Source organism: Rana temporaria, chromosome 2 (assembly GCF_905171775.1).
Source record: "Rana temporaria chromosome 2, aRanTem1.1, whole genome shotgun sequence".
In the NCBI taxonomy this organism is placed as follows: domain Eukaryota; kingdom Metazoa; phylum Chordata; class Amphibia; order Anura; family Ranidae; genus Rana; species Rana temporaria.
Window position 1 is genome coordinate 255,971,255 of NC_053490.1, and position 23,970 is coordinate 255,995,224.

The following is a 23,970-nucleotide window of genomic DNA, read 5'->3' on the forward strand; positions in this document are numbered from 1 at the left end:
GTGTTCCTACCTCTGAGGAAGGTCAAAGCCATCAAGGAATTAATCCTACTGGTTCTAAGCAAGAAAGAACCGACTATTCGCCTATGTATGAGATTACTAGGCAAGATGGTGGCTACTTTCGAGGCGGTGCCATACGCCCAGAGCCACACTCGCATCCTGCAGGCAGCCATCCTGTCAGCATGGAGCAGAAGGCCACAGGCCTTGGATATCCCGTTGCCTCTCTCATCAAGAGTCCGACAAAGTCTGTGTTGGTGGTTAGACCCTCAGAATCTACTGAAGGGGAGGTCTTTCAGCCCAGTGGCTTGGAAGATAGTGACCACAGACGCCAGCCTGACGGGCTGGGGAGCGATTGTGGATGGTTCCACTCGCCAAGGTATTTGGACAAAGCCAGAGAAGCTTTTACCCATCAACATCTTGGAGCTCAGAGCTGTTCGACTAGCCCTCAGGGCTTGGACGTCGAAATTGCAGGGGCTCCCGGTGAGAATTCAATCAGACAATGCCACGGCAGTGGCATACATAAATCACCAAGGGGGGACCAGGAGTCAGGCCACTCAGAGAGAAGTGAGCTTGATTCTCCTATGGGCAGAGGCTCATGTGCCCTGCATATCGGCAATATTCATTCCCGGAGTGGACAACTTTCAGGCGGACTTCTTAAGCCGCCAGACTCTATGGCCGGGGGAATGGTCTCTGCATCCACAAGTCTTTCAAGCACTCTGCCAAAGATGGGGAGTGCCGGACGTGGATATCATGGCATCGAGACTCAACAAGAAACTAGACAGGTTCATGTCCCGCTCAAGGGATCCGATGGCCTGCGGAACCGATGCGTTGGTTTGCCCTTGGCATCAGTTCAAACTTCTTTATGCGTTTCCCCCGCTCCAGTTACTACCCCGCCTGCTGCGCAGGATCCGGGTGGAGCACATACCAGTCATCCTGGTAGCTCCAGCATGGCCCAGAAGGGCATGGTACTCACTAATCTTAAGGATGGTAGTGGGAGACCCTTGGACTCTTCCTCTACGGCCAGACCTGCTATCGCAAGGTCCGATCCTCCACCCTGCCTTACGGCATCTAAATTTGACGGCCTGGAAGCTGAATCCCTGATTCTCAGGGGTAGAGGTCTGTCTCAGAAAGTAATCTCTACCCTAATCAGAGCCAGGAAACCGGTCTCTAGGGTGATTTATTACAGGGTCTGGAAGGCCTATGTAGGCTGGTGTGAGTCCAAGCGATGGCTTTCTCGCAAATTTACCATCGATAGAGTATTAAGTTTTCTCCAGCTAGGAGTGGATAAAGGATTGGCATTAAGCACAATCAAAGGACAGATTTCTGCTCTGTCAGTGTGGTTTCAGCGGCCGCTGGCCACCCACTCGCTGGTTAAAACCTTCCTTCAAGGGGTCTTACGTATTAGACCTCCAGTTAAATCCCCGCTTTGTCCGTGGGATTTAAATCTTGTTCTGTCAAGTTTACAGAAACAACCGTTTGAGCCGTTGGCTGATATTCCTTTGGTTCTACTGACAAGGAAGTTAGTATTTTTGGTTGCCATAGTTTCCGCAAGAAGAGTTTCGGAGCTGGCAGCCTTATCCTGTAAGGAACCATATCTTGTTTTTCATAAGGACAGGGTCGTTCTCCGCCCTCATCCTTCCTTCCTTCCGAAGGTCATATCCAGTTTTCATTTGAACCAGGATTTGGTATTACCATCCTTCTTCCCTAAACCTACTTCCAGAAAGGAAGGGTTGCTGCATACCTTGGATATTGTCAGGGCCATGAAGGCCTATCTTAAAGCTACAAAGAAGATCCGGAAGACAGATGTGCTGTTCATTCTACCGGATGGGCCCAAGAAGGGGCAGGCAGCTGCAAAGTCCACCATTTCTAGGTGGATTAAGCAATTAATCACTCAGGCCTACGGCTTGAAAGGGTTGCCTCCTCCAGTATCATTAAAGGCTCATTCTACTAGAGCCATGGGCGCCTCCTGGGCAGCACACCACCAGATCTCTATGGCTCAAGTTTGCAAGGCGGCAACCTGGTCTTCTGTCCACACGTTTACAAAATTCTACAAGTTGGACGTAAGAAGGAATACTGATACTGCCTTCGGGCAGGCAGTGCTGCAGGCTGCAGTTTGAGACCCTCGGATTCCGGGGGCTCCTCTTTTTTTGAGTTAAAATTTAAAATTTAAGATTATTTTTCTCAAATAAGTTGGATTTATTATGATTTGAGTATATCTCTAAATTAAATCCTTTTGTCTTGGAGATGTTCTCCCTCCCCTCATTGTAAGCATTGCTTTGGGACATCCCATATAGTAATGAATGCCGCTCTGTGTCCCGTGATGTAACGATAAAGAAAAAGAGATTTTTAATACAGCTTACCTGTAAAATCTTTTTCTTGGAGTACATCACGGGACACAGAGCTCCCACCCCTCTTTTGAGGACCATTTTGGGAGGCATACTGCTTGCTACAAAACTGAGGTACTCCTCCTATGGGAGGGGGTTATATAGGGAGGGGCATTTCCTGTTTGAAGATTGCCAGTGTCTACACCTGAAGGTACTCCATATAACCCATATAGTAATGAATGCCGCTCTGTGTCCCGTGATGTACTCCAAGAAAAAGATTTTACAGGTAAGCTGTATTAAAAATCTCTTTTTTTTTCTAAGGAGCCTGCTGAGCATTGCACCTGCAATCAGCAGAGCATGGGTGCAAGCTCTGGCTCCTACAGACTCTCCTGATAGCTGTCTGCCTGTACCTAGTATGGCTAGGCAATTATCTGAGAGCAGGAAGATCAATCGACTACAAGAGCGCTCACCAGCGCCCTCTCAGTTCTTTGAGAACCACAAGCTGTCAGCTGCAACGGCTGACGGTGCTTGTAGGCATTTACTCACAGGAAACTGTCAATGAATGACATGGCTTTTTGGGTGGAGCCCTGCACGGCCACACTATTTTCAAATTGTGACAGCGGGTGTGAGGAGAAGATCCCCTGCCCACTGTCACAGTGGGGGATCAGGTGGGGGAGCTAGCAGATGCTGGAACATGTTACACCCTAAAAATAGGTGGAACATGTAACATGTTCCAAAGGTGAACTTCACTTTTAAAACATGACTCGAGCCAAACACAGCCTTGAAGTTAAAGAATTCATAAAGTGAGATACTGATAAGTTAAAGGAGTTGTAAAGGCAGAAGGTTTTTTAACCTTAATGCATTCTATGCATTAGGATAAAAAAACCTTCTGTGTGTAGCAGCTTCCCCAGCACCCCCTAATTACTTACCTGAGCCCCATCTCTCTCCAGCGATGTCCATGAGTGTCTTGGCTATCCGGGACTCTCCGCCTGAATGGCTGAGACACAGCAAAGGCACCATTGGCTCCTGCGGCTTTTAATCAAAGTGAGTTAGACAATCAGGGATGAGAGGGGCAGGGCTCCATGTCTGAATGGACACAGAGCTGTGGCTTGGGTACACCCATAGCAAGCTGCTTGCTGTTGGGGCACTTGACAGGTGGAAGGGGCAAGGAGCAGTGAATAGGGACCCAAGAAGGGGAAGATCCAGGCCACTCTGTGTAATTCCACTGCAACAGAGGAGGAAAGTATTTTATTTTTTATATATAAAATAATATATTTATATAATATTTTAAATAAGACTTTACAATCACTTTAATGTTTTATGGCTTCCTATATTGCTTGTTATTTAAATAGTGATTGCATTGTGTTTAAGCATATCCTCACATAAAGCTTATACTAGGATACATAGCTCCTGCCAGATAGTTCTCAATGCAGACAATGTGCCAATATATTGCAGATTACCAGATGTGGTGGCTGTATTTGTTTTATTTTTTTAGTCTTTTTTTTTTTTCACCTGGTGATTCAGCCAGTATCACACTTTTTGTCCTAGGATGACACTCAACTGTACTCACTATACTGTACCTATGGAGGAGAAGTGAGAAGGAAAAGCCCAAAAAGAGGGCTGGAAATGTCTGAAAAGTAATTTTTGTTAAGAATGCTTCTTTTTCAATAGGATTCTTGGCTTTATGGAGCAGAAAGGAACTGCCATGACTCTATTTTCTATTTCAGATATAATGGTTTGCCAAGGCTTATATGCATGGAAGCAATTATGTAAAGTTGAGGTGCAGCTTGGAATGTAGTATGTGTCACGTCCCCTAAAGGACGTGTATATTTCCCAAGAGCATTATCACCGTTTTATACAGCATTGGTGATTGCTTTGACATATTGAAATAAAAATTGATTTTCAAATCCTTTGCCTGAAACATTCCATCACTAACCTGCCTTATATGATTCTATCAAGGTGAAAGAAATCACACGGGATATTAAACAGCTGGACCATGCCAAGCGCCATCTGACCACATCAATTACAACCCTTAACCATCTACACATGCTGGCTGGAGGAGTTGACTCTCTGGAGTAAGTCTGGCACTTCTCATAACATCATTAATAATTGGTGGTGGTACAAATATGCAGTTTATTGTCTTCAGTATTGCCGGCAAGAAACACCCCCCCCCCTTCTTTTTCCCCAAAGGTGCCAAGTTTACCAAAAAAAGTGCATTCACATTTGTAATTCTGCAAATATTATTTTTTTGTTTCATTTGAAAAGGGACCATGGATGTCCTGACCTCTTATCAAGATCAGACAGCGTCAGTCTTTATTACAATGCAAAACATATACAATGAGAGAATTTTTCTGTGAATAAAAACATGTTAGGAAGGCTTTCCAATAATGATCGTTTCCATTGCACATTTATTATATAGTGAATAATCAGCAGGTATTTTCTCTATCACATTGCTTGCTTTATAGGATGTATGGCCACCAAAATATATACACATCTGCAGAAGGTTTAAACCTCTAAAGCATATAGGAAGCTTTCCTATATTTATTTTCAATTTGGAAAGTACCGGTATACAGTTTCATGTATTTAGTTGTTTCCATTTGACTTCTTAAATAAAAATGTTCCTTGTTTGACTTTTTAGAAGAATACATTTTCACAGCAGGTCATAAGGGTTAATTAAACAAAGATAAACTCCATTGTTATATTTCCTGGTCACTACTTTTGAAATTTGTTTTGACATGAGGAGGAAGTGCAATATAGGTTGGCCTAACATGCTAGGATTGAAGGCTTTAATGCGGTTGTAACCCTAAGAAAAGAAAAAAAGAAAAAAGGGATACTGTTCCTTTAAATCATGATATACAACATAGTACTTGTGCAGTGTCATTTGTCCCTCTCTATGCTGTAAAATACCTGGTTGATCCTGTCTGTTCTTGTGTCCCCCTGTGTGTTCTGACCACGGTAATCATGGCTGCTGATCTATGATACTGTAGCCAGTTTATGTACCTTCATCAGACCACAGTCTCTCCCTCTCCCCCCTGTCAGCTATTAAGTCAGAACCGATCTTCTCCCCTCCCCGCCCCTCCTGCTGCTATTCTGTGTAAAGCAACTCTGCCTAAGAACTAGAATACTCTGTTATATGAAGCTATTTTGCAGTGTCTTTGTTTTAAAAAATTAAGCAGCTCAATACCTTATTGCAGAGTGCTGCTGAGCTGTTACGTGATCTCCTATCGCGCTCTTCCTCTCCTCCTGACTGATGTGAGTGTGGAATCTCAGCCCCTCCCACTGTAGTCCTCAGATTTGGCAAAGGAGAGCATCAGGACATCACGTGACCGCACAGTGGCACTGTAAAATAAGGTAAAATGGTCGACCCTCACGCATGTTCACTTTCTTTAAATTTGTCCCTCTTTGAAAAAAGTTTGGACACCCCTAGAATAGACAAATACTCAGTTTTTGAGAATTCATGGAAACCATGGACTCAGTTGGCAAAACAAGATTGAGTCTTTGAACCTTTTTTGCTGTCGGTTGGTCCTAACGTGCTGCATTCGTCTGTACTTATGTTATTCTTCTTTTGTTATGTTCATATTTGGTTATACCTTCTCCCTACTTTGGGTGATGTTTTTATATTTGGATAAAATAAGTAATAATAAAAAATAAATAAACCCTATTGTATTGTTTTGCAGGGCAATGACAAGAAAAAGGCAGTATGGGGAAGTTGCCAACCTCCTGCAAGGAGTGGTGAATGTCTTGGAGCACTTTCAGAAGTATATGGGTATTCCTCAGATTCGCCAGCTATCAGAAAGGTGAGAAAGGGCTTGATGTCTCAATTCAAATTTCTTTTTTTTTGTAGCAGAATACATTTTGACCTAACATTTATGAAAACATTTGATGTTTTATTACAGAAAGTAGCAAATATCAGGGTTTAAAAAGAAAAAAAACTTTTTTCGTTTATATAGCAAAACCCCAGTGGTGATCAAATAGCAGCAAAATAAATCTTTAATTGAGTGAAAAAAATATATCAATTTAATTTGTGTACAGTGTTGCATGACAGTGCAATTACCAGTTAAAGTAGCGCAGTGCTGAATAGCAAAACTTGGTCTGGTCATGTAAGGGGTAAAACCTTTCTGAAGGTCAAATGGTTAAAGACTACAGTTTGTTGTCTTTAAAAAAACTGCTACAGAACGAGTAGAAAAGCCAGTGAACTGTCAGCAGGTGCAGGGAAGCTGTGGTCTCTAAAGAGGGCTGACACTCCCCTAGCTGAGTAGGACCTATAGCTGTGCAATCAGCAAGTACATCTCTGCTTTTTGGTGAACTGTAGCTTTTAAGTCATACTTTTCCAGAAATAATACTGCTTTCAAGCATCCTTAAAGTGGTTGGAAATTCAAATAAAGATTACTGCCAGCCCCTCTGTTCTACCAAAGCCATGCTACACTATGTACATGTTTTGTATAAAACTGTGCATGTGATCAACTTTTTTCAGATCGTTTCTGGCAGGTCACGTGACCTCCAGACGCTTTCTTCTCCCGATCTAAGGGCAACAGCAGGAGGGTCTGAGATCCCCCTCTGACATCAGCCGTGAGGTCACGTGAACTCTGTGCTGTCTGCTCAGCCCCTCCCACTGTAGCCCTTAAATTGGGGAAGGAGAGCGGCTGGAGGTCACGTGACCGGCCAGAAATCTGAAAATAGGTATTTACAGGCACAATTTTATACTAACATGTACACTGTGTAGGATGGCTTAGTAGAGGAGCAGGCAGTAATCTTTAAAGCGGTTGTAAACCCGCATATACATTTTTTTTTTTTAACCCTGCAAGGCAAAAGCCATAATGAGCTAGTATGCACCGCATATTAGCTCATTATGAAATACTTACCTTGGAACGAGGTAGGGAACTTACCTGGTCCACGCCGAGCCGAGCGTGTCTTCCGGGTATCGCCGCTCCAGCGCTGTGATTGGCTGGAGTGGCGATAACGTCACTCCCGCGCATGCGCGCGGGAGATTTCAATCCGGCATGGGTCGGCGGGGCTGGCCCTTCAGCCGAGGATCCCCCCTGCGCCGCTGCAATTAGCGGTGCATTGCGAGGGGAATATCTCCTAAACCGTACAGGTTTAGGAGATATTCTTTATACCTACAGGTAAGCCTTATTATAGGCTTACCTGTAGGCAAAAGTAAAAAAAGTGGGTTTACAACCACTTTAAAGTGGAGGTTCACCCTAAAAACTAATTTTTAACATTAGACTAAGCATACTAAGGACATTTACTCTCGGAAGGTCTTTTTTTTTTTTTTTTTCGTACATACCTTTATATTCTGATTTGGTCCAGGGCTTCCGCGTTCTGATGACTCCGGGACTGGGCGTTCCTATCCCTGCCTCAGGGTTTCCGATGACTGCAGGACTGGGCAGTTCCTATCCTTTGGTTCGATGATTGACGGCTTGTGAAACAGGTGACCTGTCGCACAACGTGCGTCACCAGATTTCCGAAAATAGCCGAGCTGTGAGTCGGCACTATACGGCACCTGCGCCCGCCGTGTAGAGCTGACTGCGTAGGCGCCGCATAGTGCCGGCTCGCAGCTTGGCTATTTTCCGACATCTGGTGACGCGCGTTGTGCGACAGGTCACCTGTTTCACAAGCCGTCAATCATCAAACCGAAGGATAGGAACGCCCAGTCCCGCAGTCATCAGAACCCGGAAGCCCTGGACAAAAACAGAATATAAAGGTATGTACGGAGAAAAAAAAAAATTACCTGCCGAAAGTAAATGTCCTTAGTATGCTGGCTCTGCTAGATGTAATGTTATAAAAAAAAATTTGGCTGAACCCCCGCTTTAATTTAACTTTACTGCCAGCTACTAATAGTGGCAGGAGGGGAGGGGCCGGTGGAGACGGCGCGCACACACACACACACACACACACACACACACACACACACACACACACACACACACACGAGCTGACAAAGAGGAGAGAGGAAAGCCGCAGTATGACAGAGGCACATAACCTGACCACAGTAATCCTGGATCAGCAGTCATAATTACTGTGGTCGGCACACTAAGGGGGAAATGCAGGATCAACCAGTTTTTTTACAGCATAAAGAGGGACAGATTAGACGGCACAAACATTTTTAGAGTTGCAACCTCTCCAACACTGGCAGGAGATTTTTTTTTACTGGTACTTGACATATATTTAGCTGATTTAAAAGTTAATTTGGAATTTAAATACTCCATTGTAATAATACCTGTGATTTCCACTGGACTATGTAATTATTGGTCGTATCCCACAGAGTTCTTTTGGAGCCCACAATCCATATTAGATGATTTACTCAATAGCCTGTCATTTCAGTATAAAATGGCCTCATCATGTAAACATGCACAGTTGTAGGATTGAGACAGGGATCCAAATCACTTTTAAATGCCCGTCCGTGTACATTGCTGCTTCCTCCAATGTGATGGCAATCATTGCATTTGCTAATGCTTTTTATTTAGCTTAGATTGCAAGTACATTCTCTAGTTTTACATCTGTTTCATTTCTCTAAAAAAAAATGATTCTTTGTTGGAGTTCATTTTGGTTCTTTATTACATGGTCCATTTATAGAACATTTCCATTATGCGTCACCATGTAATCTGTGGAAACATTTGGGGACACAGCTCAGTAGAGCAGGCACTGATCAATGGAGGATTGATGGGAATTCAGATGGCATCTTATTTCAAATGCCAATGGAGACCATGATGGATTGTTTAACTCTGATATTTTTAGTTGTGTCTTTGTGAAGCCTCTTTCCCGATGTTTATGTTTTGATAACCGCTCCATCTGGTTGTGATAAGAATCATGATTTGCACGGAAATGAAAGGCACACCCTGCACATTGCTTACATCTCCACTATTCAGAATAAGGAAATGCATCTTGTTAAAGCCAGAATAAATAGACTTGTGGGCTGTTGCTTCTCATTTCCCTCACTGACAACAACTAAAATGGATTATTGTCCTGTTTATGAATGTACTCCCATTTCATGTCGCATGTATTTAACACTTCATTATCTAGCTGCATTCCCATTAGGCCTACACTCTAGCATGATGATAGTGCTGTATATCTATGCCATGGAGATAATGCAACCTTCTAGATTTGGGCATAACAGGAATTTTCTGAGTGATATTTAAAGTGGAATTACGCTACATATGATCACCACAAACTAAAAACGCTTTTTATTCATTTTTAATATTTAAAGCAAATTTACCCATCCATCCATCTTTTGCTGAGAAATGACTTGGTGAAACACCTCCTGGCATTTCTCATCTTAAGTAAGGGCAAATGATTCATGTTGTATTTACTTCCTGGAATTCATCTGCCCTTGGCTCAGGCAGCATTTAGGACGGTGTGCTTATCGGAGAAAACCCCTCCTCCCCTTCTACGCTCCTGAAGACTCCTGAGATGTATGACATAATTTGCCTAGGCACGAAAACCAGGAAGTAACTGAAGAAATATAAAGATACAATATACTTTTCTATTTCCTACTGTTGGCAGCATAAGGATTAAAAATAGTCAATCTTGATTTAGTGCCGCTTTAAAATCATAGTCACTAAACCATGTGAGACAAGTGTGAATTTGTTGTTCATTGGTATCGCCAAACAGTGTGTTTACTCTACGCCACAAGTACGTTTCTGTGGCTTTTTCTGGACACTTTTATTTGACCCCTTCATGCAGAAGCCTGCTTACAAATTAGAATTTTAATTTTTTGCTAGAAAATTACTTGGAACCCCCAAATATTATTTATCGGCGTATAATACGCACTTTTTTCCCCTTAAAATCAGGGGGAAATAGTGTGTGCGTGTTTTACGCCGATCCCTTCTGTCTGAGGGAAGAGGAGCGAGTGCCGCTGAATTACATAGAGCCTTGATCTCCTTTCTGTGTATCCGGCGCTCCCTCATGCACAGACACGCCTCCTGGCCCCGCATTGGACCACTGTACTGTCTATCATATGGGCAGGAGGCGTGGCTGTGAGTGACGGAGCGCCGAGTACACAGGAAGGAGATCGCGGCTCTATGTAATTCAGTGGCGCTCGCTCCCCCTCTTTCCTCAGAGACAGCAGGGATGATCTGACACTAAAAGGTGAGACTGCAGATGGGCACTGAACAGGCAGGGCATTTTTGGTAAATATATAGGCTGCAAATGGGCACTAATCAGGCTGCTGTGAGGAGCAATGCTGCAGATGGGCACAGATCAGGCTGCATGGATGCTCAGATACAGTACCATTATTTTACTTCAAAGTGGTTTATTAAAAAAAAAAAAAACATTTTTTTCCCTGAAACTCCCTTCTTAAATTGGGGCGCGTGTTATACGCCGGCGCGTGTTATACGCCGGCGCGTGTTATACGCCGATTAATACGGTATATATTTTTGTACAGGGATCTTGGATAATAAAATGGCGACTGTTGCAATATTTTATGTCACACTGTATTTTGTATATACTTTCACAAATTAAAAAACAAAAAAACAGTAAAGTTAGCCCAATTTTTTGGTATAATGTGAAAGATGTTACGTTGAGTAAATGGATACCTAACATGTCATCCTTTAACCACTTAAATACTGGGCACTTCCTTCCCAGACCAATTTTCAGCTTTCAGCGCTGTCACACTTTGAATGACAATTTCCCCACAAATAGAGCTTTCTTTTGGTGGTAGTTGAACACCACTGCGGTTTTTAAAAAAAAAAGACAGAATAGAAAAAAAATAAAGTTTTTTTTCTTTGTTTCTGTTACAAAACTTTGTAAATAAGTAAGTGTTCGCATTCACTGACGGGCACTGATGAGGCAGTACTGATTGGCACTACTGGGCACTGATAATGAGGCACAGATGGGTGGCACAGATGAGCGGCACTGATAGGTGGCACTGGTGGGCGGCACTGATCAGGAGGCACTGGCAGGCATCACTAATAGGCACAGAGTGCCATCCCTAATGGGCACTTATTGGCACTGATTGGCATCCCTGGTGGTCATGGGTGGGCATCCTCTATGGGTCTGCACTGATAATCAATGCGTTCATTTATCAGTGCAGACCCTCCCTGTCAGGAGAGCAGCGGATCAGCTCTCCTCTGCTTGCACCTTGTGAAGGAAAAGCCGATAAACGTCTCTTCCTATTTACACTGTGATCAGCTGTATTCAGACACAGCTGATCACGTGGTAAAGAGCCTACGTCGGGTTCATTACCAAGATCATAAAATGCTGTGTGTTAGACTGACATGCCACGCCACCGATCATCGCGCTGCGGGCCCATGTGAGTATGCGCTAGCGGCTTTTCCTGCTGGATGTCACATGACGCCTAGTCAGGAAATAACGTAACCACTTTCCGGCCATCATTCTGCTATATGACCGGCAGGAGATGGTTAAAATTGTGCACACTCTTGGAATGGCGGCAAACTATGGTACTGGAATGCTTTTAAAAATGTCTACAGGTTACCAGTTCAGAGTTAGGGCCCTTTCACACTAGCGGACCATATGTCCGCATTTTCATCCGTCCGTTTGCGGATGAAAACGGGACATACATGGGTCCCTATGTGATTACGGGTGTCAGCGGATGAACATCCGCTGACACCCGTAATTTGTCCGCCTCCGCAAATATCCGCATTTGCAGACGGAAGAAATCCTATTTTCCTTCCGTCTGCCGGATCGGATCGGATCGGATGAACACGGACATACGGTCCGTGTTCGTCCGATCCCCCATAGGGGAGAGCGGAGGAAACACAGGGCGGTCCCTGCACAGTGTGTCAGCTGCCAGCTCAGCGGGGATTTTACGGAGGATCCCCGCTGAGCAAAGCGGAAACATGGAGCGGATCATTACTGATCTGCCCGTGTGAAACTTACAGAGGAGGTCTTGTGCTAGAATCATTGCTCTCGCTCTGAGGCTCGCAGTTTGGTTTTTGAGGTTTGAACACTGTTTACATTTGCAGGTATTCTTTATGGAGAGATCTGGGGTCTGTAAGACACCACATTCCTCCTTTGCACTTAAAAGCACTAATGAGGTGGCACTGATGCATTAAGATAAAAAAAAAACTTTGTGTGCCTCAATCCCCCTAATGCTTACCTGAGCCCCATCTCTATCAGAAACTGCATTTTCAGAAATGCAACATTTTTAGAGGAGAACCGCTGTTCATTCAGATAGTGTATGTGAAACTTTAAATACACATCCTATACAGTAGACTGCTAACAACATAATGACTATTAGGTTTACAGATTAAGCTGATGATAGGATACAAAGAAACACATAAAGGCGGTAACAAGTGATTGATTTGCAGTATTTTAGTTCACAAGTGCAATGGTGAAAGTTTGTCCTATGTGTGGGACAAATAGCACAGAATAAAAAGGACTGTATATTCTGCTTGCATTGTGAGCTCTACTATTCCTATGCGACATGCTTTATCATAACAGTTGGTTTTGTCACTACACCTAAGGCTGTCCTATACACGGTTCGAACCTCTGCTGGTTCAGCAGGAAAGGGTTGAGATGCAAACCATTAATGGGGCAGGCTGAATGAACCAAATTGATCGATCAACTTGGGTACCACCAATCGCAAGCATCTGCTATAGCCGCTAGCGTTAATCACCGGCTGTAGAAAATTTGTGGTTTCTTTCCTGCAACCCGTGGTTGCAGTAAAGAAATTTGCACCGTCTATGGCCTGCCTAAGACTACATCTGTGCCTTCTGCCCAACATAAAATCTCTCTGGTTATTCTACAACAGGGATATGCAATTAGCGGACCTCCAGCTGTTGCAAAACTACAAGTCCCATCATGCCTCTGCCTCTGGGTGCCATGCTTGTGGCTGTCAGAGTCTTGCTATGCCTCATGGGAATTGTAGTTCTGCAACAGCTGGAGGTCCGCTAATTGCATATCCCTGTTCTACAACATAATTTACCCCATGTCATTGCTGACAGTGTAAACAACATTTCTCCTGAGAAGAGCAACTTTTAAGGGCCCGTGTAAAGTGTTTTTGATGCATTGTTTTAGGTGCATTACTATAAAACGCTGAAGAACATGCATTTTGATGACGAAGCACAAGGATTAAATGCACAGTTGTGAATGGGACCCTAAAAATCTTTTTCTATGTATAGCAGGACTAGATACTAGTAGGGCTGCAGGAACAGCTATTGCCTGTGCTCCAGCTTAGCCCTGCTCATTAGAAAATACTTCTATTTCTTCTTTAACTGAACTATACCTCATTACTTTGGCGCTGTTTCTGGAACCTAAAAAGGTTAAATGGACATTTAAAATATTTAAAATGAAGTGGAAAATATTTTAACTGAGATATAACAACTGTACCACAAGTCAAAAAAGACCAGCTGTCTCAGCCCCTTTTTAAGCTGCACGTTGCCAGTCCTGGTCTTAAATTTCTGGTAGGCTAAGCAAAAAGTGTTTGTGGTTTTTCTAAGCTGTACAGCTATTTGAAAGTGAAGGGAAATGTGAAACAAAAGAAAAGAACATAAGCCCTTTCTTGATTTCAACATTGGATGCCAAATTGGCACATTTTTGGCTAATGCATTGATTAATAGTTGTTTCGGACTTCTCCCTAGAAAACTTTAGGTTTGTTTTCATCTAAAGATTTCATAAAGGTTGGTGAATTGGTAACCGTAAAACTTAAGCTTAATCTTCACTTCTTGTAGTGCCCCCTTTAGCCCCCACAGCAGAGTCCACCTCTGCCCGCATCACCCCCCACAGCACTGTCCTATGTCCCCTTCAGCCACTACAGGAGAGTCCACCTCTGCCCCCTTCACCCCCCCCCCCCGTAGCACTGTCCTATGTCCCCTTCCCTCCCCACAGCACTGTCCTCTGCCCCCTTCACTCCCCATAGCACTGTCCTCTGCCCCCTTAACCCCCCCCCGCAGCACTGTCCTATGTCCCCTTCACTCCCCACAGCACTGTCCTCTGCCCCCTTTACTCCCCACAGCACTGTCCTCTGCCCCCTTTACTCCCCCACAGCACTGTCCTCTGCCCCCTTTACTCCCCCACAGCACTGTCCTCTGCCCCCTTTACTACCCACAGCACTGTCCTCTGCCCCCTTTACTCCCCACAGCACTGTCCTCTGCCCCCTTTACTCCCCACAGCACTGTCCTCTGCCCCCTTTACTCCCCACAGCACTGTCCTCTGCCCCCTTCACTCCCCCACAAGCACTGTCTTCTGTCCCCTTTACTCCCCACAGCACTGTCCTCTGCCCCCTTTACTCCCCCACAGCACTGTCCTCTGCCCCCTTTACTCCCCCACAGCACTGTCCTCTGCCCCCTTTACTCCCCCACAGCACTGTCCTCTGCCCACTTCACTCCCCCCACAGCACTGTCCTCTGCCCCCTTCTCTCCCCCCACAGCACTGCCCTCTGCCCCCTTCACTCCCCCCACAGCACTGTCCTCTGCCCCCTTCACTCCCCCCACAGCACTGTCCTCTGCCCCCTTCACTCCCCCCACAGCACTGTCCTCTGCCCCCTTCACTCCCCCCACAGCACTGTCCTCTGCCCCCTTCACTCCCCCCACAGCACTGTCCTCTGCCCCCTTCTCTCCCCCCACAGCACTGCCCTCTGCCCCCTTCACTTGCCCCATTCACTCCCCCACAGCACTGTCCTCTGCCCCCTTCACTCCCCCCACAGCACTGTCCTCTGCCCCCTTCACTCCCCCCACAGCACTGTCCTCTGCCCCCTTCACTCCCCCCACAGCACTGTCCTCTGCCCCCTTCACTCCCCCCACAGCACTGTCCTCTGCCCCCTTCACTTGCCCCCTTCACTCCCCCCACAGCACTGTCCTCTGCCCCCTTCACTCCCCCCACAGCACTGTCCTCTGCCCCCTTCACTCCCCCCACAGCACTGTCCTCTGCCCCATTCACTCCCCCACAGCACTGTCCTCTGCCCCCTTCACTCCCCCACAGCACTGTCCTTCTCTGAGCCTATTCACCTGCTGTGTGCTTGTCTGGCGTCTTCTCCACTGAGTTGTACCTGTCTATCTACAGTCTTCTCTACATCCATTCAAAGTCCAGAATTTATCAAGCTTGTCTTAGTGTTCAGAAAAAAAGGGGGCGGAAAGCTAAGCTCAGTGACGAGAGCTCTGAAAGCTGATTGGAGGGAAGGGACACACACCCCTTCACACCGCACACAGGGACAGAGCTGAGGCTGTAAATCTGCTGGAGGTCCCTCCTCTCATCATTTTTCTCTTGGTGTCAAGAAAACTTGTCAGAAGTGATTGCTTATAGCAGAGGGTTGAGGTAGCAGACAGAAATTACACTTGGTACTCTTAATTGAGACAAGTACACACTATAGAGGTATATTCTTTGTTCATATTTCATGTCTGAGGTTTACAACCACTTTAACCACTTCAGCCCCGGAAGTATTTACCCCCTTAATGGCCAGGCCATTTTTTGAGATACGGCACTGCATCGCTTTAACGGACAATTGCTCGGCCGTGCAACATGTTACCCAAACAAAATTGATGTCCCCCCTTTTCCCGCAAATAGAGCTTTCTTTTGGTGGTATTTGATCACCTCTGTGGTTTTCGTTTTTTGTGCTAGAAGCAAAGAAAGAGCAACCATTTTGAAAAAACACAATATGTTTTACTTTCTACTATAATACATATCCAAAAATAAAAAAAATAAAAATGTATTCATTGGTTTCTGCTACATACTTTTGGTAATAAAAAAAAAATCGCAATAAGTATATATTGATTGGTTTGCGCAAAAGTTATAGTGTCAACAAAATAGGGGAAAGATATAGGGACTTTTTCTATGTTTATTGTTTTTTCTAGTAATGGCAGGGATCAGCGATTTTTAGCGGGACTGCAACATTGCGGCGGCAAATCTGACACTATTTGGTGACCAATGACTCCAATACAGTGATTAGTGCCATAAAAATGCAACAATCACTGTATAAATGGCACTGATAGGGTAGGGGTTAACACTAGGGGGCTATCAATGTGTTAAGTGTTCCCTAGGGAGGTGTTTCTAACTGTCAAGGAGATGGACTGACTGGAAATAGAGAGAGATCGTCGTTCCCGATCACTAGGAACAGCTGATCTCTCTCTCCTTCCCTGTCAGAACGGGGATCCACCTTGTTTATATTGGCAGATCCCCATTCTGCCTCTCTTCACTGAGATCATAGGTCCGGCGGACCTGCAAACGCAGTACCACTTGCACAGACCGACATACAGGTACTTGCCCCAGATGGTCGGTGGTTAAAGCAAAACTATAGGCACAACTTTTAATTTTAATAGTGTAAGGGAGGGTTATAACCCCTATTGGTATATTTTTTTGCCATCTGTGCCCCATTGAATATTTCTCTTCACTTCCTGTCCCATAGCCAAAACAGAAAGTGAGGGTAAATCCCTGAAAATTAAAGGCATTCCCCGGGGGGACCCCAGGTCATCGGAACTAGTGTCCCCATTGGAAGATTTCTCCTCTGATATCTTTTCACTTTTGATTATATTGGTAAACAGGAAAAATGGGGCGAATCTCCCCAACAGGAACACGGACAGTAATAAAAAATGACAGGTGGTCTAATCCATCTCCACTCTATCCAAAACTAAAAAAAAAAAGTTTTGCCTAAACTAGCATTTACCATGAAAATGACAGTGAAAATAAATATGCTTTATTAATGAGGCAAATGCATTGTCAGTGCGTGATGGATAACTTGTGACTCTGACATACAAGTAAAATGTGGTGATATGTTATTGTCATATTTTTTTCACCTGAGCGTTGCTTTTTTTTGTCCTAACCTTTTAGAGTGGGATCTATGGTTCAGAGCCAACAAAAAATAATGGCTTGAGATAAATATAAATGCCTCAAAAAAGAGTAAGGTCAGCTTGTCGGAACAATCCCTCTCTAGTGACTTTCTTTGTCCATGGAACAAGAATGAAAAATAGGTTTGCCACTTGCTAAGAATCAAAGATCAAAGAAAAGGCAGAGCAGATCTTAACATAAGGCTCCATGCACACAGAAGCTGATAAACTGCACTTTATTGGCGTTTTTTTATAGCTTTTTTTAGCTTCTGTGCGCATGGAGCCTTATGCCCGCGTACACACGATCATTTTTCGGGTTCTAAAAAATTACGTTTTTTCAGGCTCTAGAAAAAAATTTTTTTTCAACTTGATCATTAAAACTGCTCTAGCAAAGCGCAGTGACGTACGACATGTACGACGGCACTATAAAGGGGAAGTTCCATGTGGATGACGCCACCCTTGGGGCTGCTTTAGGTGATTTTGTGTTGGTAAAAAACGATTCGGCTTTTCTGACTGTTACAGCGTGATGAATGTACTTACTCCATTACGAACGGTAGTTTTACCAGAACGAGCGCTCCCGTCTCATAACTTGCATCTGAGCATGCGCAGGTTTTTCACGTCGTTGAAGCCCACATACGACCATTTTTTACAAGCTGAAAAAAACGACAATGTTAAAAACGTCGTTAAAAAATAGAGCATGTTCGGAAAAAAAAAATTTGCCCAGTTTTTAGAACCCGAAAAATGCTCTGAAGCCAACACACGATCGTTTTTAATGACATTAAAAAAAAAACGACATTTTTTAGAACACGAAAAATTATCATGTGTACGTGGCATCTAAACATTTTCTGTAATGGGGAGCCTTGTATAAAATGAGGAGACAAAAAGCAAAGAGTGATTTGAAAATTCCAGGAACTAAAAATAAACATCCTTATCTTTTTATATTCGGCTTCATTCGCACGGCCAATTGTACTATTAGGTAGGGCTGGGAAAAAAAATCAATTTTATTTAACAATCGAGTTGGTAGGTCAAATCGATTCATATTTAAAAAAAATCTATTTGTTAGATATTTTTTTCCCAAAGAATCGTCGCCGACACCGCGCCGGTCCTGAGGAGCTGCGGGCAGGAATTGGTCCGCGAGGCCGGACGCCGCAGACTAGGCCAAAGCCATGGCCTCGCCTAAAAACTCCTGCCCGCAGCTCCTCAGGACCGGCACAGTGTCCATCAAAAACAAAAATTTTGATTTGAATCGTAAATCGATTTTTTTTTTAGGGGAAAAAATCGCCCAGCTCTACTATTAGGTTAGGACAGCATGGTGACTGACTCACCGTTTGCTCCATACCTTTCTCTGCTCCTCCGGACATGCTCGCTGCTCAGCCCACAGTTCTCATTCATATTAGGCTTCATTCGCAAGGCCAATTGTACTAATGTTATTACATGCATTTTCTAAGACCAAGGTTCCTGAGTAATGGTAAGATACCTGCATATAGATGCGTTTAGACAAGTAGGCGTACATAATGATGATTTTTTTTTTCCCCCTTTTACTTAGATTTAATTAAGTGCTTAAAAACCAGTATACATGCGTTTTAATCCCTAAGCCTGTAAAGCTCGCAGATTTTTGGATTCCGCATTAAAGATCTGAATGCAGTGGAAGTTTATGCACCTGTGTGACTGGCTCCCTTGAAAACAATGCAGTTGTGTTCAGTATTTTACTGATGTTATTTGCATGTGTTTTCTAGAGATTTTTTTTGCATAATAACTCATAAAAAACTTGCATATAGATGTGATAGGGTTGCACCGATATCGGTGTTGGTGCCGATACTAGGCATTTTCAAGAAAATGCTCCAATACCCAAAACCGATACCAGAAGTGACATCTGCTTGGGAGTGCAACGCCGCCTCCTCCCCTCCAGCCAGCTTTCTCTTGTGGCCCAGGGCCGTCTTAATGCATTGACCAACCTGGGCACTGCCTATGTGGGCGTGATCTGTAGTGCTCCAATCACAGGGCATAGAGAGGAGAGCCGACGGGATCTGAGAAGTACAACTCCAGCACAAGTAGCAGAGGTAATATCATGCCCTGATCTAGGGGGTATTGGGGAGGTGTGGGCTCCCCCCTTCCAAGCTCTTCACCACCCCTGACAATTGGCTGCAGTCTCCCATCCCCACTTCTCCTCCCCACCCCATTCCCTTACAGCTATGATTTGCATAGTGTATAGCTAGCTACTGCAACTCTGTTCCTACCAAGACCTTTTTAAAGGTTGGAACTGCAACCAGTAGCTAGCTATACGCTGTGCACATTGTAGCTGTAAGCTCCAGTGTGCGCTGTGTGGAGAGCAGGAAGAGCTCTCCCTGTGTTCAGGCTGTGTACAATGCAGGAATGGGAAACAGAGCTTTGCCAGCAGTGACCCCATCCCCTGTACTGTGCCCTCCTGACTCCCCTGTACTGTGCCCTCCTGACTCCCCTGTACTGTGCCCTCCTGACTCCCCTGTACTGTGCCCTCCTGACTCCCCTGTACTGTGCCCTCCTGACTCCCCTTCCTGACTCCCCTGTACTGTGCCCTCCTGACTCCCCTTCCTGACTCCCCCTGACTCCCCTTCCTGACTCCCCTGTACTGTGCCCTCCTGACTCCCCTTCCTGACTCCCCCTGTACTGTGCCCTCCTGACTCCCCTTCCTGACTCCCCCTGTACTGTGCCCTCCTGACTCCCCTTCCTGACTCCCCCTGTACTGTGCCCTCCTGACTCCCCTTCCTGACTCCCCCTGTACTGTGCCCTCCTGACTCCCCTTCCTGACTCCCCTGTACTGTGCCCTCCTAACCCCCTGTACTGTGCCCTCCCTGTATTTCACCCTACACCAGCTGTCATTTATGCCCCATGTCTCCCAATGACCCTCCCATTCTCTTCCCCCAGCTATCGCAGCCTCTTCCATCCCGACTCTACAACCCCACAATCCCTATTTGACCCCACCCTCAACTACCCTACACTTATTTATATTCCCTTTCCAATCGACCCCTCTTCCTAGGCAATAGGTATCGGTAATTGGTATTGGTGAGTACTTGAAAAAAGTATCGGTACCCTGTGTTTTAAAAAAAATGGTATTGATGCATCCCTCAAGATGCGTACATATTAATCATGTATTTTCCTCTTCTGTTTGTAGCTTAAATTTCACACATGCATACACACATACATGCGTTTATGTGCGTAAGCTCATAAACAGCATGTTCTTGGATGCAGATTTTTAAATTCGGTGTTACGGATTTGAATGCAGTGTAATTTTCCGCACTTGTGTGCCTGGCTCCCTTGAAAACCATATACCTGTGTTCAGATCCGTAATGGGGGAAAAAAACTTGTAAATGCGTCTTTTTAAAGCTGTGTGAATGAAGCCTGAGGTTGGCCATACTTTGTACAATGTTCTTGCACAATTTTCCAGAACCATATAATATGAGGTCAAACCTGAACACTTTCAATTTGTATGCAATCAGGTAGGCCTCTGCACTACATAGTTGAAGGTAAATCTAAAGGAAATTGAAAAAAAAAAAATATTATAATGCAGGATTTATATAGCGCTAACAGTTTGCACAGCGCTTTACAACATGAGGGCAGACAGTACAGTTACAATACACTTAAATACAGGAGGAATCGGAGGGCCCTGCTTAGACTAATTTTATAATGTCCAGCTTTACCACTTAAGGACCGCCTAACGCCTATATACGTCGGCAGAATGGCACGGCTGGGCGCAGGCATGTACAGGTACGTTGGCCTTTAAGTGTCCACCTGTGGTTCGCGTGCGCGCCGCCCGCGGCGCGCTTGCGACCCGGTCCGAAGCTCCGTGATCGCGCCTGCGGGACCCGCGGACCTGATCGCCGCCGGTGTCCCATGATCAGTCACAGGAGCTGAAGAACGGGGAGAGGTCCCCGTTCTTCTCTGTGGCAGTGTTACTGAACGTCTGTTCCCTGTTATAGCAGTTGTATGCATATATGTAGCAGCAGGGCGAATGGAACTTAATTCCCAGCTGCCATATACAGTAGAATGAGGGTGGGAGTACTTTTTACATATAGTTCTTTTTTGACTGAACTTCCACTTTATATTTGAGCACCACTGACCCACATGTTTGTTGCTGCAAATGTTACTAAAGGTCTTCTCAGCAACTAATTGAATTCAACATAGAAAATCTAAGTTCCAGGCTATTCTCTCTACCTGCTAATCTTTGAAGACTTGTCTAGAAAGCAGACACTGATGTAAACCATATTGGTTTGAGCAATAAGCTAGAAGAGCATGTTTTTTTTTTTTTAATGCTTGGCAGCAGGTGATTCATCTCCTGTCGACAGATGCCCCATTTGCAACATATTGTGACCATCCACTGGCAGATCTGTCACCAAGAGCTATATAGCCTTTGAGAGAGATGCCCAAGTTCACTTAAATAACGTGCCAAAGGAACCTGGCATAACTTCATGCACATGCAGTGTAAAGCCTTTTTCCCTTTTCTGTGGACAAATTAAAACAATCTGCAGTCAGTCTGAGAAATGTTCCAAACTCTGCTTGCAATTACTGTATGAGAACTTCTGATGGAAATGTGCTTGTATTAGATCCCTACACAGACACATTTGTTGCTTTGGGAAATTGATTGGCAGGGCGGAAGTTCAGGGATTCCTCTAGGTTATAAAGCAGAGTGGTTGATTATGTTCGTTCAGTAAGTTTTTTTTTTTTTTTTTGCTTGGCAACCGTGATGAGTAATATGGACTGTGATCATTTTTATAGGAATCTCTTCATCTTTTCATTGATGTTCAGCTTGCATGTAAAGAGGTCAACTTGATGTATATGATTTTTTTTTTTTAATAATATACTAGTATAATCATATTTGTGTATAGTGTGTGTGTGTGTATATATATATATATATATATATATATATATATATATATACACACACACACATTATATATATATATTAAGTGTATATTATATATACACTTAAAGTGGACCTTCAGTCATTTTTCAACTTTCCATCTATTAAATCTTCTGCCTATGTTTTAACTTTGTATAGTGAAAAAAAAAAATCTGCCAGTAAATACCTTTATACAGTCCACTTCCAGTTCTAGTTTATTGTCTGGTGATTAGCCTAGGCTTATGACATTGTGCAATTGCTCTCTCTCTCGCTCTCGCTCGCTCTCTCTCTCTCGCTCTCTCTCGCTCTCTCTCGCTCTCTCTCTCGCTCTCTCTCGCTCTCTCTCGCTCTCTCTCTCGCTCTCTCTCTCGCTCTCTCTCTCGCTCTCTCTCTCGCTCTCTCTCTCGCTCTCTCTCTCTCTTTCACTCTCGCTCTCTTTCTCGCTCTCTCCCTCTCTCTCTCGCTCTCTCGCTCCCTCGCTCTCTCGCTCCCTCTCCCTCTCTCCCGTTCGCTCTCTCCCGCTCTCTCTCGCTCTCTCCCTCTCGCTCTCTCTCTCTCTCTCTCTCTCTCTCTCTCCCCCTCTCTCTCTCTCTCTCGCTCTCTCGCTCCCTCTCGCTCTTTGTCTCGCTCTCTCCCTCTCGCTCTCTCTCGCGTGCTCTCTCTCGGAAGGGAGGGGGTGAGTCATACAAGGGCCACTGAGAGCTGCAGAGCTGGAGGTGTGTGTCTGTGTAAATCCAGGAAGTGAACAGGCAGCAGCTTCAGCTTCCCACAGTTAAAATGGTTGCAGTCAGACCTAGTGGAGAGAGATTTCTGAAGCATATTTGGCAAGTACAGAATCACAGTATATATAAAATATGCAAAGTGGTTGGAGGGAAGCATCAGAATGGCAAATATGTTTTTATTACAAAATATGTGAGCAGACTGCAGTTCCTCTTTGTAAAGGAGTTGTAAAGGTACATATTTTTTTTTCCTAAATAGCTTCCTTTACCTTAGTGCAGTCCTCCTTCACTTACCTCATCTTTCCATTTTGCTTTTAAATGTCCTTATTTCTTCTGAGAAATCCTCACTTCCTGTTCTTCTGTCTGTAACTCCACACAGTAATGCAAGGGTTTTTTCCTGGTGTGGAGTGTCGTGCTCGCCCCCTCCCTTGAGGGGGGAGCAGGAGAGTCAGGACACCCACTAACACACAGCTCCTTTCTCTGCAAAGTAGAGAGCGTCCTGACTCTCCTGTAGTCCAAGGGAGGGGGCAAGCACGACACTCCACAACAGGGAGAAAGCCTTGCATTACTGTGTGAAATTACAGACAGAAGAACAGGAAGTGAGGATTTCTCAGAAGAAATAAGGACATTTAAAAGCAAAATGGAAGGATGGGGTAAGTGAAGGAGGACTGCACTAAGGTAAAAGAAGCTATTTAGGAAAAAATAATTGTACCTCTACAACCCCTTTAATGTCTGTGGACTTTTATTCTTGTATATATGATCATGTTCAGGACAGGTACAGTTTACCTGTATGTGTGCTTGTGTTTGTTTTATTTCATACAGAAGCAACCTTATTTGCTCATTGCCCTTCTGCACAGTGATTACACTTTACTGCTCTGTCTCACAATGCAAGTCTAGGAGTTGGCTTACTGATTGAGATCCATGCACTCACTGCAAGGCTGATATTTTATCTCAACATCTGTTAAAGCTGAAATCCAGGCAATTCGCTGTATAGGCAAGTGAAATAGAAGGAAGCTGTTTTACTTGCCATGGATTTGTATTTCCATCCATAAAGTTTTGAGATTTAGGGTGAATTTCACACATTGTGTAGTGACAGGCGTGTTACTGCATTGTAAAATGCCTGTCACAGCAGGACACACAGAAAACAATTGTTTCCTGTGTGTCCCAGTCACACTACAATGCAGGACAGAGCTGCATTTCATCTCAGCATATCGTACATCGCATGTCATGATACAGGAGTGCAGTGCATCGGGCTGCTGTACAGTGGCATGAAAAAAGTGTACTTTTGCACACTTCAAATAAAGTTAAAGGGCTTGTAAAGGTTTGTTTTTTATTTT

The 23,970-nt window shown here is 44.5% G+C and overlaps 1 protein-coding gene across 1 annotated transcript in view; it reads left to right on the top strand.

Annotated features, from left to right (window-relative positions):
- VPS53 (VPS53 subunit of GARP complex) overlaps positions 1-23,970 on the top strand; it is a 180,348-nt gene that overhangs the window by 57,749 nt on the left and 98,629 nt on the right. Inside the window, exons 6-7 of the mRNA XM_040336799.1 lie at positions 4,281-4,396; positions 5,999-6,118. Of these exons, the coding sequence (XP_040192733.1) occupies positions 4,281-4,396; positions 5,999-6,118 (236 nt within the window). The remainder of the gene's footprint in view (positions 1-4,280; positions 4,397-5,998; positions 6,119-23,970) is intronic.